The 14,264-nt window shown below is 48.5% G+C and overlaps 1 protein-coding gene across 1 annotated transcript in view; it reads left to right on the top strand.

The window, feature by feature from the left end:
- The window catches only part of LOC138296506 (CD109 antigen-like), an 827,002-nt gene that overhangs the window by 388,422 nt on the left and 424,316 nt on the right, over positions 1-14,264 (top strand). Inside the window, exon 10 of the mRNA XM_069235677.1 lies at positions 14,026-14,129. Within this exon, the coding sequence (XP_069091778.1) occupies positions 14,026-14,129 (104 nt within the window). The remainder of the gene's footprint in view (positions 1-14,025; positions 14,130-14,264) is intronic.

Genomic DNA, 14,264 nt, shown 5'->3' with positions numbered 1-14,264 from the left:
TGACTGTCTGTATAAATGGCGACCTTAAGTTGTGCGGAAACATGGCACGCTCTAGTAAGAGCTACCAGCTCTGCCACTTGTGCAGAATATACTCCTTGAAGCCAGGACGCTTCTAATATATCAGAGATAGTACATACAGCATATCCTGCTCTCAATAGGCCTGTGTTGTCTCTCAGGCAGGAGCCATCAACAAAGACAATTTGATCATTCTCCTCCAAGCAAGTATCTCTAATGTCGGGTCTTGGTTTTGTGCACAATTCAGTTACTTCTAGACAGTCATTCAATATCATCCATTTGATAAATTTCTGCTTTCTCGTGTGGAAGCAAAGTTGCTGGGTTAAGCACTGTACATGCTTTGATTGATGCATTTGGGGACCCCAGGCTCACCGTTTCATATTTCGTCAATCTCGCACTGGTCAAGTACTGCGTCTTGGATCTAAAGAGCAAAACTTCAATGGAGTGTGAGACTATGATTGGTAATGGGTGTCCCATCACAATGCTCTCATTCTGAGTGAGGCTCTGTTCGACTGCTGCTACAGACCTCAGACAGCCTGGTAATGGTGCTGCAACTGGGTCTAAAGTAGTTGAAAAATATGCTACTGGGCGATTATCACCGCCATGTGTTTCTGTCAAGACAGAAAAAAAACATGAAGGGTTTTGTGTAATCAGTCATACCGAAAGCTGTGGTTTGACAGAGGTTCTCTCTCAAATCCGCAAAGGCTTTCATACAGGCTTGGTCTAGCAACAGAGGATCAGTAATCTCTTTGTGAGTCAGATTCTGCAAAGGCTTTGAAATGACCGAAAAATTTGGAATCCATTGGATGGCAGTAGCTCACCATACCCAAAAACATCCTAACATCTCTCTGATTGGTTGGAAAATTCATCTGTAATATGGCTGCAACCCTTTCTCTGGATATTTTCTGAATTCCTTTCTCAATAAGGTGACCCAAATAGTTCACCTCTTTCTGGCAGTACTGCAATTTAGCTGGGGACACTTTGTGACCATTTTTCCCTAAATGATTCAGTGAGGCAATGGTGTCATACTTGCATTCCTCCTTCGTTTTGGATGCAATCAGCAAATCCTCAATGTACTGTACCAGTGTCGACTGGTAAGGCACTTCCAGTGACTCTAAATTCATTTTCAGGATCTGATTGAAAATGGAAGGTGACTCTGAGAATCCTTTTCGGATCCTACACCAACAGTAAACTCGATTTAAAAATTTGAAACAGAAGAGAAATTGGCTATCCTCATGAAGAGGAACAGAAAAGAATGCTTGTGACAGGTCCACTACAGTGAACCATTCAGCGTCGCATGGGATTTGAAACATGATTACTGCGGGATTGGGTACATTTAACATTTAACCACAATGTCATTTAACTTTCTTAAATCCTGAACAATTCGAAATTTCCCACATGGCGTGTGTAATCCCATTACTGGAGTTCAGTACTTTTTTCAAACCTCCTTGGTCTACGAATTCTGCAATTATTGGTGCCAAACCTTCAGTCGTCTCTTTGTCATGTGGTACTGCAGAATTTGGGGGAAACTAAATTTGGTTTGATTGTAACTTTAACAGGCTCAACCCCTTTTATCCGACCAATGTCTTTTCCTGTAAAATCCCACACTTCTTCTTGACAGTTCCCTGTAAATCGAAAGGAAGATCTCTCACAGTGAAAACTGGAAATAAACTAATCAGAGGGTATTCCTCATTCACTGTGTCACAATTTGTCTCGGGAGTCGGATTGTCTTTATCATCAGTCAGTGTTTGTCTGAATCTCAATGCCATCATTGAGCAAGTAATTGAACATTTTGTTTTGCAGAACAAATCCCTTCCCAGTAGGGACACAGGACTTGAGTCACAGACTACGAATTCGGGCAATCCCCTGAAGTTGCCAATTTTTACCGGGAGTGGTTCTGTAATTGGGTTTGTCAAATATTGGTTTGCAACTCCTGCAGTCTAACTGTTTTCCCTGAAAGAGGCAGATTTGGAACTTCTATTGTCCTCACTGTATAGCTCCAGTGTCAACCAAGAATGAGACTTTGTGACCGAACACCTTTCCTTTGACATACAGACCTTTCTGATCTACCTCTAGTGATGCCGCCAACACAAATTCCTCCTCATCTGAACTTACTCATCCATCCATTGTTTATCCATTCTCACTGTTCAGGGGGAATTGCTGTATAGTATTATTACTCTGGTTAAACCTTTGACCTGTGACCAGCTGAGAAAGCATCACGTGCTGCTGCTCCATAGGGGCTTGAGGTATTTGAATGTGTTGTCTAGGCGCCATTTGAACTTGAGGTTGCATCTGCTGTGTCTGTGTTATCTGCAATTGTGGCAACTGCATCAGCTGCATAGGCTGAAAACCTTGCATCTGATTCACATTATTTTGAAATTTTGGATTCTGGCATTTCATTCTTGGCCCTCTCATATTTTGGAAAGAAATGACATCATTAATTTGCTGAACCATACCTCCCTGACTTACCATTGGGCACTCCTGTTTCCAATGCCCGAGGCATCCGCAAGCGTGACATGGCAAGATTCTTTTAATTCCTTGCACTAGTACTGTGCTTAAATCAGGACCACAATTCACACTTCCAATTCCTCCACAACCTCTACCTCTACCTTGACTTTTAACGGCATGTTTTCCTGCTGCTGCTGTGGCGGAAAACTTCCCTATAACCCTGTCTGTGACGATTTAATCAGCATCACCATTGCCTTTTCTTTCAACTTTCTATGCTTCAATTCAATCTCATTACTACAGTATTTTGCATACTGCAACACTTCATCAGTTGGTTTTGCTTGCCAGCAAATTAAAAGACTCTTAATCATCTGACTAATTTCAGGTCTTGGTCCTTCCACAAATCTGAACACAGAATGAATCATGTCTTTCGGCTCGTTTGTTTCTGTACCACTGTACTGTTTGAATGCCTGCAACAGTCTCTTGTAGTATGCATGTATAGACTCCTTAGCTTCCTGGGCTGTCCTGTCTATGCGCTGCCAGTCAATGTTTTTACACAAAATCCTTGTTTTCAAAAACTCAGTCACCTTGAAGTAATATTTCATTACTTCAGGAGATGGTGCACCTGTGGCTGGATCTCCCTCTGGTTCTCTTGTCGGCCAATCTACACTCCTCTTGCATTCCACCCATACGTCTGCAGGGACTACTATCTCTAACTGAGTGCTTAAGTCTTTCCATAGGCATTTCGCAAGCTTCACAAACCTATCCGTCTGTTGGTACCATTCTACAGGTTTCTCTCTCAACCTGGGGTAGTCATTGGTAAATGACAAAATGTCACTTCTGCTCCAAGGGACATGTACAAAGCTCCCTCCTGGGATTTCCCTTATTGGTAATAATTTTACTAGGTACTCAGCCTGTTTCATGTTTGCAGGGGTGGGTTCAGAATCTCTTTTTATTTTATCCCTTATTTTCACCCATCTGCCTTTCCATTTGTCTAACGCTCCCCATGTTTGGATGCTTTGAATCACATTCTCTAAGGTGTTTTATTCCTACAGTTCTCTTGTGTTCAAATTCATTTGCGTCAAAGTCTAGCCTGTAACTTCTCTTCAAATGTTTAGTTTTTTCAAGATCTATATCATATTTGTCTGCTATGTCTGCTAATTTTTTATGTACTATACCCTCTTCCTTTGTAATTAATGGGCACAAGTAACGCAGCTCGTCTTCCACGTATGATTCAAGTCTGTTTACTCCCATTGTTCCTTCGATGAGCTCGTCTGCCTCAATCCTAAGACTAGTATAGTTTAGGTAATTCCCTCCTCCAGAAGCACCTTGAGGACTACTACATTTTTCCAGCCATTCAGTTAATTGTTGGGCTGTCAAATCTTGCCATGAAATGTTGTTGGGCTTAGCATTTGGCAACTGCTGTAGAGTTAGGTTTTTAACCCTTGGTGTCACTAAGCTCAGGTTAAGACTTATTTATGACCCTGCGTCAGTATTTGGGGGAGCTCTGTAAGGACTTAAGTCGATTAAAGGTCCTGCTCCATCAAGGGTTGGTCTCATGCGGGACACTAATCCGGTATTCTCATCCAGTCTCTCTCCCTTTAGGTTCCGGCTTATGACTCTCTGGCTGCTAGTCTCGCTATTTCCTCAGGCAAACAATGGTATGACTGGACCAATGGTAACAGGTATTGACACTGCGTCTGGATTTGGTCTGATATTTGGTTCTCGTGGATGCATTACTCCTGTATTCTGGCTCATCAGCACAGACATCTCTGTCTGCGTTCCTGTCATAGGGGTATACGTTTGTCTCTGCAATGAAGGCACTAAGGGCCATCTGTACGAACACATTTTCCCATAGACAAAAAATGGGTAAAACCCTTTGCTACATCTGGTCCTAAATGAGGAGTTGGTTCCTTCTGAACCAATGCTGGTTTTGAGTAAACCTGTCCTGTTGGCACTGAAAGGTTTGTTGCAGTATCTACAATTGGTACATCTGGGTAACTTTTGGGAGTATTCGACTGCGGCATCATGTTTTGAGCTGCTGAAGTAGTAGGTTCATTAGGACTACTCTGTACTGGACTCTGGGTCAGTTCAACTTGTGTCGGTGCTGTAGGGTTTACATTAATGTTTGAACCCTTCTCATGTGCTGCACATGGTGGAGGTTGATTCCTAAATAACTGTAAAATGAACTCATCATCATCTGAGTCTTCACTGAGAGTCAAAGACTTTCTGGTTTATGCTGATTTCTGCTCTTTACCCTTGGAAGGAGCTGGGTCATTCTTTCTGGTAGCTTTCCTTGCCATGTTTTCATTATCTTGTGCAACTGCAGGAAACAATTTAATTCCTTGTAAAGTCTCAGACCTCCAGAACTTCTGGTCACTATTCTACCTAGTCTCCGCTAGTGTCTTTTCAGCTTTTCTCATTCTTCTCTCACATTTTAACTGCTGTTGTTGTCTTGCTACTAGTTCCCAAACTGCTAATGCTTTCAAACTATGCTGGTCTCGGGAGGGGTTTCAAATCGTACATTACCTTTCACAAGTTCACTAAAATCCTCAAATGAAGGCCCTCATTATGACATTGGTGGTAAATCCCGCTTACCGCTGTGGTGACAGCCGCCAACATACCGCCGAGGTGGTGAATACCCATTCGCCATATTATGACACACACACCAATCTGACAGAATATAGCCACATACACAAATCCGCCAGCCCAAAGGTCAGTGATAAAGTGGCGGTCCCAACAGCCATACCGTTACTGCAACCAAACAACTCCCATCACATTATGACCCACGAATCACCACAGCGGACATTCAACTGCAGTAAACCATTGGCGGTACATACCGCCGCGCCCAGAATGGACACCCACATTTAAAACAACACCACATAGGCCTATAATAAAAACACAAACCTGACACTCATACACACAACACACCCACACACCCACAGCACTATAAAACACACACCCACAGTACCCACAACCCTTTGACAGAACAGCACAGAGACAACTAGACACACACACCACATACACCCATGTATCCCTCATGCACCCCTCAACACACATCCCACCACATTACTTAACACACTCTCACCAACACACACCACACAACACCCATGTCCCCACAAAGGCACCCCTGTTTCACCGATGAGGAGTTAAGGGTCATGGAGGAGGAAATAGTCAGGGTAGAGCCACAGCTGTTTGGAGCACAGGTACAGCAAATATCCATTGCAAGAAAGATGGAGCTATGGCGGAGAATTGTGGACAGGGTGAACGCCGTGGGAAAGCACCCAAGAACAAGGGACGACATCAGGAAGAGATTAAATGGCCTACAGGGGTAGGTACGCTCCATAGCAGCAAGGCACCAGCTCGCCATACAGAGGACTGGCGGTGGACCCCCATCTCCTCCCCCATAGCTCCCAGCATGGGAGGAGCAAGTCTTGGCATTACGGCATCCTGAGGGACTCGCTGAAGTAGCCGTACGACTGGACACTGGTAAGTCAAGATTTACTACTTATAACCCCCCATACCTGCATGCCATCACACTCCCTCACCCTTACTCCCATCACTCCACTCCATCCCACACACTGCACCTACACATATGACTAACCCCAATGCCAAATCCTGCATGCCATACCAATGCATGGACACCCCTCCCTGCATGGACACCAATCACCAAAGCATCACCATACACAAACAAAAGGTGGCAGGGCAACACCAACGATAGAGGGGAAGCGAGGGATGTACAGTATGCCACAGACATGAAGCATAATACATTACTTACATCCCCACAGGTGCCCCAGCCAATCTCAGCAGAGAGGAGGTGTCACAACAAACCAGTCCCCCAACAGAAGATGCCCCCAGTGATGACAGTAACTCTGGTCTTTAAGATCTGGACCAACAACCTGGCCCATCAGTGACCACTCGACAGCCGGTCACCCAAGCCCACTCACAGTCCACCACAGATCCTCCCCCATCAGTATCAAACACCACAGCACCCACCCAGCATACCCACACCTCTGTCCCCAGGACACGTCGATCAGCAGTGTGCCCACCTGTACAGAGACCCCAGGCCGCACCTCATACCCAAGATAATCAGGGACAAGGGTTCAGTGGCAGTGGGCACACCATTCAGGGGACAGAGGCACAGGCCAACAGGGACACTGGGAGGACTTCTGTGGGCCAAGGGGAGGACAGGACCAGGGAACTGACTCTCCCGGAGGCTCTCTCCGAGATCCTGGGTGCCTACCAACATTCCCAGGACACAATGGGCCAGATCCATGACAACGTGCGGGAGAAAAGGCGGCTGCAGGAGGGACAGTATCAGGGGATCAGGGAGGACTTGCAGGTCATTAACACCACCCTGATCTCCATAGCAGGGGTGCTGGCAGACATGGCTAACATCATGAGGGCGGCAGCAGCACAGCAGCGGGCCCCTACCACTAGCCATTCCATTGACCAGCCCTCCACCTCCTTTGCAGCTAGTGGGCAGGAGGACCTGCCACAGGACCCACAGGCCACCAGCATCCCTCCCCCTGCAGAAGGTGAACCACCCCGCAAACGTTCCCTGCGAACCAGACAGAAGCCAGAGACACTTGTCAAGACCACTTCCAGGAAATGAGACTCTCTTGACTGTCCCCCTTGTGCCCCACACAGTTGCCTTGTCCACTTTGACTGCCTTCACTCCCCTTCCTATGGCCACTTGGACACTGGACCTGTGCTACAAACAGACTGGAACAATACCGTGGACTTTCCTCCATCATCGCCCCATTCCATTGCACTTTCCCCTCAATTTCTTACCAATACAATAAACAGCCTTGAACACAACTTGACTACTAGTGTTTTTGTGTTTTGCAAATGTGCATTTATGGAAACAGTCACATCTAGAGCAAATGATCTGAACACTATGAGAGCATAGAAATGAGGACCTGTAGCTGTCTGTAGTCAGCACATCAGTACACAGTTGTTATATCACCAACATCTGTAAAATGACAAGCCATAGGTGACAGTAAGTTGAGATGTAAATGAAGTTAATGCCATCATGCTACAGCCACACAGAATACACCAATATTCATAGCAATTGTCAGTTGCTCTGTCTCACCTGTGCCATTGGAAGTATTGACGGATAATGTTCTGTTTTCCTCATCCTCTTCTTCAGCCTCTTCATCCTCACTGTCCTCAAGGTCTACTGCTGCCACAGGGGCATCTCTAGTATCCTCCTCCTGCAGAAAGGGTACATGCCTTCTGAGGGCCAGGTTGTGCAACATGCAGCATGCCACTACTATCTGACAGAACATCTCGGTGAGTAGCACAGGGATCCACCTGTCAGATGGAGGCACCTGATCCTGGCCTTCAGGCACCTGAAGGACCTCTCGATGATCTGCCTGGTTTGCCTATGTGCCTCATTATAACGTTCCTCTGCACCTGTCCTGGCATTCCTCACAGGGGTCAGCAGCCACAATAGGTTTGGGTAGCCAGAGTCACTTTCAAGTATTGACCTCACACAATGATTTGGGGATGACAGCTGAAGGCATACACTAACATACAGTGGATGGGGACCAAGGCTCACCTATTAGCCACACCCTGTGCCTCTGTAGTTGGGCCATCACATTTGGGATGCTGCTATTCCTCAGAACAAAGGCATCATGCACCGACCCAGGATATTTAGCATTGACGTGCGAGATGTACTGGTCCGCCAGACACACCATTTGCACATTCAGTGAGTGAAAACTCTTATGATTCCTGAACACCTCTTCATTCTACCGGGGGGGGGTACAAACGCAATATGTGTCCCATCAATCACCTCAATAATATTGGGGATATGTCCCATTGCATAGAATCCGGCCTTCACAGTGGCCAAATCTTCCACCTGGGGGAAAGAAATGTAGCTCCACATGTGTTTTACCAGGGCAGACAAGGCTCTTGCCAGCAACATTGAGAACATTGGACATTCCTGCTGCCAAGCCCACTGTCACTTGGAAAGAACCAGTTGCTAAGAAATGGAGCACTGATAGCACTTGCACAAGTGGGGGGATCCCAGTCGGATGACGGATAGCAGATATCAGGTCAGGATCCAATTGGGTACACAGCTCTGTGATTGTGGCCCTGTCCATTCTATAGATGAGTATAATGTGCCTGTCCTCGAGTGTAGCCAAGTCCACAAGGGGTCTGTACACAGGGGTATGTCTCCACCTCCTATTTATCTGCAGCTGTAGATATCTAAGGGACACAAGAGTGAGTAGGGTGTCACAATTAGAACAATGGAACCACAACCTCAGTGTACTTGGTGCATTTATGTTATGGGACAGTGGGAATGGCGAGGTATGTGCTAATCTAGTCTGTGAGGCAGTTAATTTCAATATGACCGTTGCCCCCCCCTGAAATGGTGACCGCCTGTCCTGTATGTAGGGACAGGTGGTAGTGAGGTAATTCTGCCGACGTTGGACGTCGTGGCGGAAGACGGTCTTGCACCGCCGTGCAAATTCCTCATAGGATAATATGGGGCTGTATGGAGTACAGTGGCCAATGGGGATCTGCACCGGCGGTGACAGTGTACACCGCCACTGACGTGACTGCCATTTTCTATCTGATTTCTCACTTGTTGCCTGACCTTCCACAGGTGAACACCTACACTGCATGTGCTGCTGTGACCTGTGTCTGAACCCACCACGGCCCGTGTGAACGGTGAAAGGGCCTCTGCCTTCACTTCGGAGGAGTTGGATCGACTGGTGGATGGGGTCCTACCCCATTACGGACTGCTGTATGGGCCTTCAGACCAACAGGTGAGTACACATTGGGCACAATGCATGTGGGAAGGATGCATGGAGATGTGTGTGCAAGCATTGTGTCATTGTGGTGGAGGGTATATCTTGTGGTGGTGTACATGGTGTGCGCTGGGCGATGTGTGTGCCAACGGTGATGGAAATGGGATTGCTGGGCCATATGTGTGACAGGCTGGATTGTATGTGTAATACTGTTCTCTTGTCTGTTTTACCACCGCAGGTCAGCACCCATCAAATGAAGGGATCATGGCGTGCCATCGCCAAGGTCGTGCGGACCATGGATGTCTATTGCAGGCGGAGCACCCACTGTGGTAAACAGTGAGAAGACCTGAGATGCTGGGGACGGAAGACCATGGAGGCCCTGCTGGAGATGGGCTCCCAAGGAGGAAGGGGTGCCCATCGGACCCTGACCCCCCTGATGGCCTGCATACTGGCGGTGGCCTACCCAGAGCTGGATGGGCACTTGAGGGAATCACAGCAGCCACAAGCGGGTAAGTACAGTGGGTATTATTCTAAAATTTGGCAGGTGGGGATGGATCCGGGTGGTGGATGTGAGTTAGTGGGTGCCCCTAAGGCCAGGCCAGACATTGCAGCGTTGGTCAACTCTAGTGTAAAGGGTGTATGGCAAATGCAGGTAACCTAGCTTGGTAGCATTCCATTTCATGCAAGGCTTTGTGGGTACCAGGAGGGGTGCAGTTGGCAGTGTCTGGCCCTCATCTTGCCTTAGCCTCTAGCCAAATCACTGGCAGTGCAATGCATAGTGCTTAAGCCTGATCCCTGTGTGTGCTGTGTGTGCCAACTGTGGTGTTGGTGCAGTAATTGACCCAGTGTTTCCTTTTTCTCTCTCCCCCCCTTTTTCCTTCTGTCATCCAGTCCATGTGTGCATTAGCATCATCTGGCGGAGGAGCAGGGGCACTGGCGACAGAGGGAGCTGCATCCCACAGGACCCTGGAGGCAGAGTCCACCGATGCCTAGGGAACCAGTGGGACAGTGGGCGAGGGGAGCACCACGGCGGAGACAGGAGGTAAAAACAGCTCAGACACCTCCTCCAATGGGAGCTCCCTGGTGGTGGCGGGCACCTCTGTGACCACCCCAGCTGCAGGTACAGCCGCCACCCCCGTACCAGCACCGCCCCCCCCCAGCAGCCCACCCAGGAGGGTGGGTATCTCCTTTGCCCCAGGAATGTCAGGCCCTGCCCCAGTGAGCCCTGCTGCCCTGAGTGAGGAGGCTATTGACCTCCTGAGATCCATCCCTGTAGGACGGTCAACCATTGTGAATGCCCTCCAGGGGCTGGCATCCCAGATGCAGCAATGCATTCCTGGAGGACTTCCATGGTGGATTGGCAGCCCAACAGAGATCGATTCAGGCTCTGGCCTCCTCTCTGAAGGCAGTCATTTGTCCCTGTTTCTACCATCTCCCCTCCAACTACCACTTCGCAGTCCCAGTCTCCTCAACCCCAACCCATTCTATGCACACATACAGACGAGTATGCACACAAGACAACACCCAAGAGTGGCACAGGCAAACACATGCACTACACTTCATCCCACAAGCACTCACGCAAACACCAGACAGTTGCAAACACAACCGCATCCACTGCCTCCACTGTCCCTCCCTCCTCCACCTCCCTCCCAGTCATGTCCACAATCACACCTGCATGCACTGCACCAACATCCACTACCAGCATCACCACACCAAGCACCACACACACCTCACTAGCAGACACCTCCACAACATCCATATACGCGTCCCCTGTGTCCTCTCCCACCCTGTCTGTCCCCCCTAAAGGACACAAACACAAGCACTCACACACCCAACAGCCATCCACCTCACATCAGCATACTGCCCGTGCACCTGTACCCAAATCCAGCAGACATACACCTCCTACAACCACTCCCTCAACCTCCACTCCCATCCCTCCTCCCTCCTCCCACCCACCGTCCCTAAGAAGCTTTTCCTTGCCCAACTTGACCTCTTCCCTCCCCCTCCCCCGTCCTGCCCATCAGAGAAGGGTCCCAATGACGCAGCCCAGCACCTCAGCCAAACAGTCCACGCGGACAGTGGTGGCACCAACTAGTCGTGGTGGAAAGTCAGTGAAGGATCCCACTCCACCAGCCAAGAAGGGGAAGGATCCCACACCTCCAGCCAAGAAGGGGAAGGATCCCACACCTCCAGCCATGAAGGGGAAGGAGCCTACACCTCCTGCTTTGAAGGGGAAGAAGCCCTCGACTCCTGCCTAGAAGGCTTAGGAACACGTACAACCTGCCATGAAGGGACAGAAGCCATCAACCCCTGCCAGGAAAGGTAAGGATTCCACGCCCCATGTCATGGAGAGGAAGAAGCCCTCTACTCCAGCTGAGGCTATCAGGGTGACACCTCCACCACCACCAGTGGTCATGGGGCCCCCACCACCAGCTGAGGAAGTGCAGTCATCACCACCTGCAGAGGCTGCCCAGGAGGCACATCCATCTGCCACCAATGTGCAGCCATTACCACCTGCAGGGCTGCCCAGGAGACACCTCCATCTGCCACCAACATGCAGCCATTACCACCAGCGGAAGCCATGTAGGCCACCCTCCAGGGGCTGCTGTATGAGGGCCCCCTCCAGAACCAGTGGGCACGTCACCCACTACAGAGCCTGTAGCCTAGCACTCCCCAGGACAGAGAAATGGACATAGAGCCCCCTCCAGAACCAGTGGGAAAGTCACCCACGCCAGAGACTTTGACCTTGCACTCCCCAGCAAAAAGAAATGGGCATGGAGCCCCCTCCAGAACCAGTGGGCAGGTCACCCACCTGAGAGACTGTGGCCTTGTACTCCCCAGGACATAGAAATGGGTATGGAGCCCCCTCCAGAACCAGTGGGCAGGTCATCCACCTGAGAGACTGGCCTTGCACTCCATAGGACAGAGAAATGGGCATGGAGCCCCCTCCGGAAGCAGTGGGATTGTTCCCGACTTCGGCTGAGGTCCCCCTCCTGCCCCCTACCCCCCTGAGGTGCCTGCCCACTTGCAAACTGATGCCCCTGCAGAGGTTTATCCGGATGAAGTCAGGATTTGAGTTGGGCCTTGGACTTTGCCCTGTGGCCATATGGGTCCTTTGAACATTGGACTGGGCAGTGTCCCATAGTGTACATTTGTACATATCTGTTTCACGGACAATTTGATTATTTATTAGCTGTTGATATCAATACATTCACCTTGGTGCATTTCTGTTGTCCTTGCATTATTCTGCCGTGTATCGGGTGCAAATTTTGTGCAGCTGGTTGCGTGTGTGAATGGTGTGAGTTGTGCGTGTGTGTGTGTCACTCTCGTTTTCTTCCCTCCCTCCCTTGCATGCTAGTCGGCTGTACTCACCGTCGTCATCTTCGTCAGGGTTGGTGTTCCAGGTGGAGCATAACGTAGAAGATAATCGGAAAAACTTGCAGTTTGGGTTCCATGGTGGCATTGTTCTTCCCTGTGTCTCTGATGGCGAGTCTTTTCTCTTCTGCAATGCGTTTCCACCAGGCTTTTGATGGTGTTGGTACCGCCACGGAAAATGTGGCGGATTGTAGTGTCTTAATGTGGTGGGCGGTACTTTGTCTTCCACCTGGCTGTTGTTGGCTCCTGCCGTGGTGAGTGTTGTTTCCGCCCTGGCGGTTGGTGTGGTACATTGGCTGTCTATGGGAGTTATCACCACCATGGTCATAATTTGGCAGTAGTTAACGCCAGCCTGTTGGCGGTATTACTGCCACTTTATCACTCACCGCCAGGGTCATATTAGGCCATAATGAGGGCCTAAATGTCCCAGGGGAAGGAAACAGAGGCCTGTGTAAATAGAATAACTCCTATCTAAAATAAAATGGTGCACAGCCTTGGATTCACTGGAAGCAAACTGCACAGCATGCAATGAGAAGCCTTTTTTCCAGTGGCTAGTCCGATAGAATGCTGCCCTCCTTCTTAACTCTGATTGGCTGTTGAGAAACCAGTCAGTGTGGAGGTGTGTTTCACAACATTGAAAATGTGTTGGTTTGACTGAGGGATGAGGAATGAGAAGTAGGGATGATGGAGAAGAAGTAAGGATAGTAGATCAGTAGTAGGGATGCGAACCAGAGATGGGGATAAGAAGTAGGGATGATGGATGAGAAATAGGGATGATGGATGCAAAGTAGGGATAATGGATGTGAATAGGGATGAGAAGCAGGGATGAGCGATGAGCAGTGGGGATGATGGATGTGAAGTAGGGATAAAGGATGTGAGTAGGGATGAGAAGCAGGGATTAGAAGTAGAAATGATGGGTAAAAAGCAGGGATGAGAAATAGGAATGATGGATGGAAAGAGAAGTAGGGATGAGAAGTGAAGAATGACAATGTTCTAAAATGGATGTTGTATTCCTGACAGTGTCTTCTCCCGTCCAGCTCCTGTTTCCCTTTCCTACCAAGTGCCCCTCCTCTGGTACATGCTCCCAGGTGTCAAACTCCTGAGTGAGAGGCATGAGGTTCTCGTACAAACGGACCAGGTGTGAGGAATAAACTAGTCAATGCATTACTTTGTTAGCAAACAATGCAGGCAGAAAAGTTTATTTTAGCATGCATGCCAGCATTATTTTGTTTTGAAAAAACCTGGGTCAGCTATTTGGCCTTCCAGGAGTCATTCGAGAGAATCACACTAACATTTTACTTGATATTAATGTCACTGTGTTCTTAAAGTCGAACCTAAAAAAGAGAATGGGTTTGGAAAATATGCAAACCGAACATTTGTTATAAATGGACACAATGTTTCTTGCTCTGATATTTTCGATTACTTATTGCAGGTATGGAAGTCAACGGAACCAAAACAGTTTCTTTAGCAACCAATGATTACAAAATATTTGATAATGCTGGACCTTTCAAACCACATCTCAACTATACAGTAAAGGTATGTGAAGACAGTCTTTCAGTACCCTGCTTACAAATACCATGCGCCCCCATCACTCCATCACTGACTAATGATGTTTTCCATCATTCTGAGGGGTCTCTCTTTGCACATACATGACTACAAGTCCACCTAAAC

The sequence above is a fragment of the Pleurodeles waltl genome, chromosome 5, assembly GCF_031143425.1.
Source record: "Pleurodeles waltl isolate 20211129_DDA chromosome 5, aPleWal1.hap1.20221129, whole genome shotgun sequence".
NCBI classification, from domain to species: domain Eukaryota; kingdom Metazoa; phylum Chordata; class Amphibia; order Caudata; family Salamandridae; genus Pleurodeles; species Pleurodeles waltl.
This window is presented reverse-complemented; position numbering and strand designations above follow the sequence as displayed.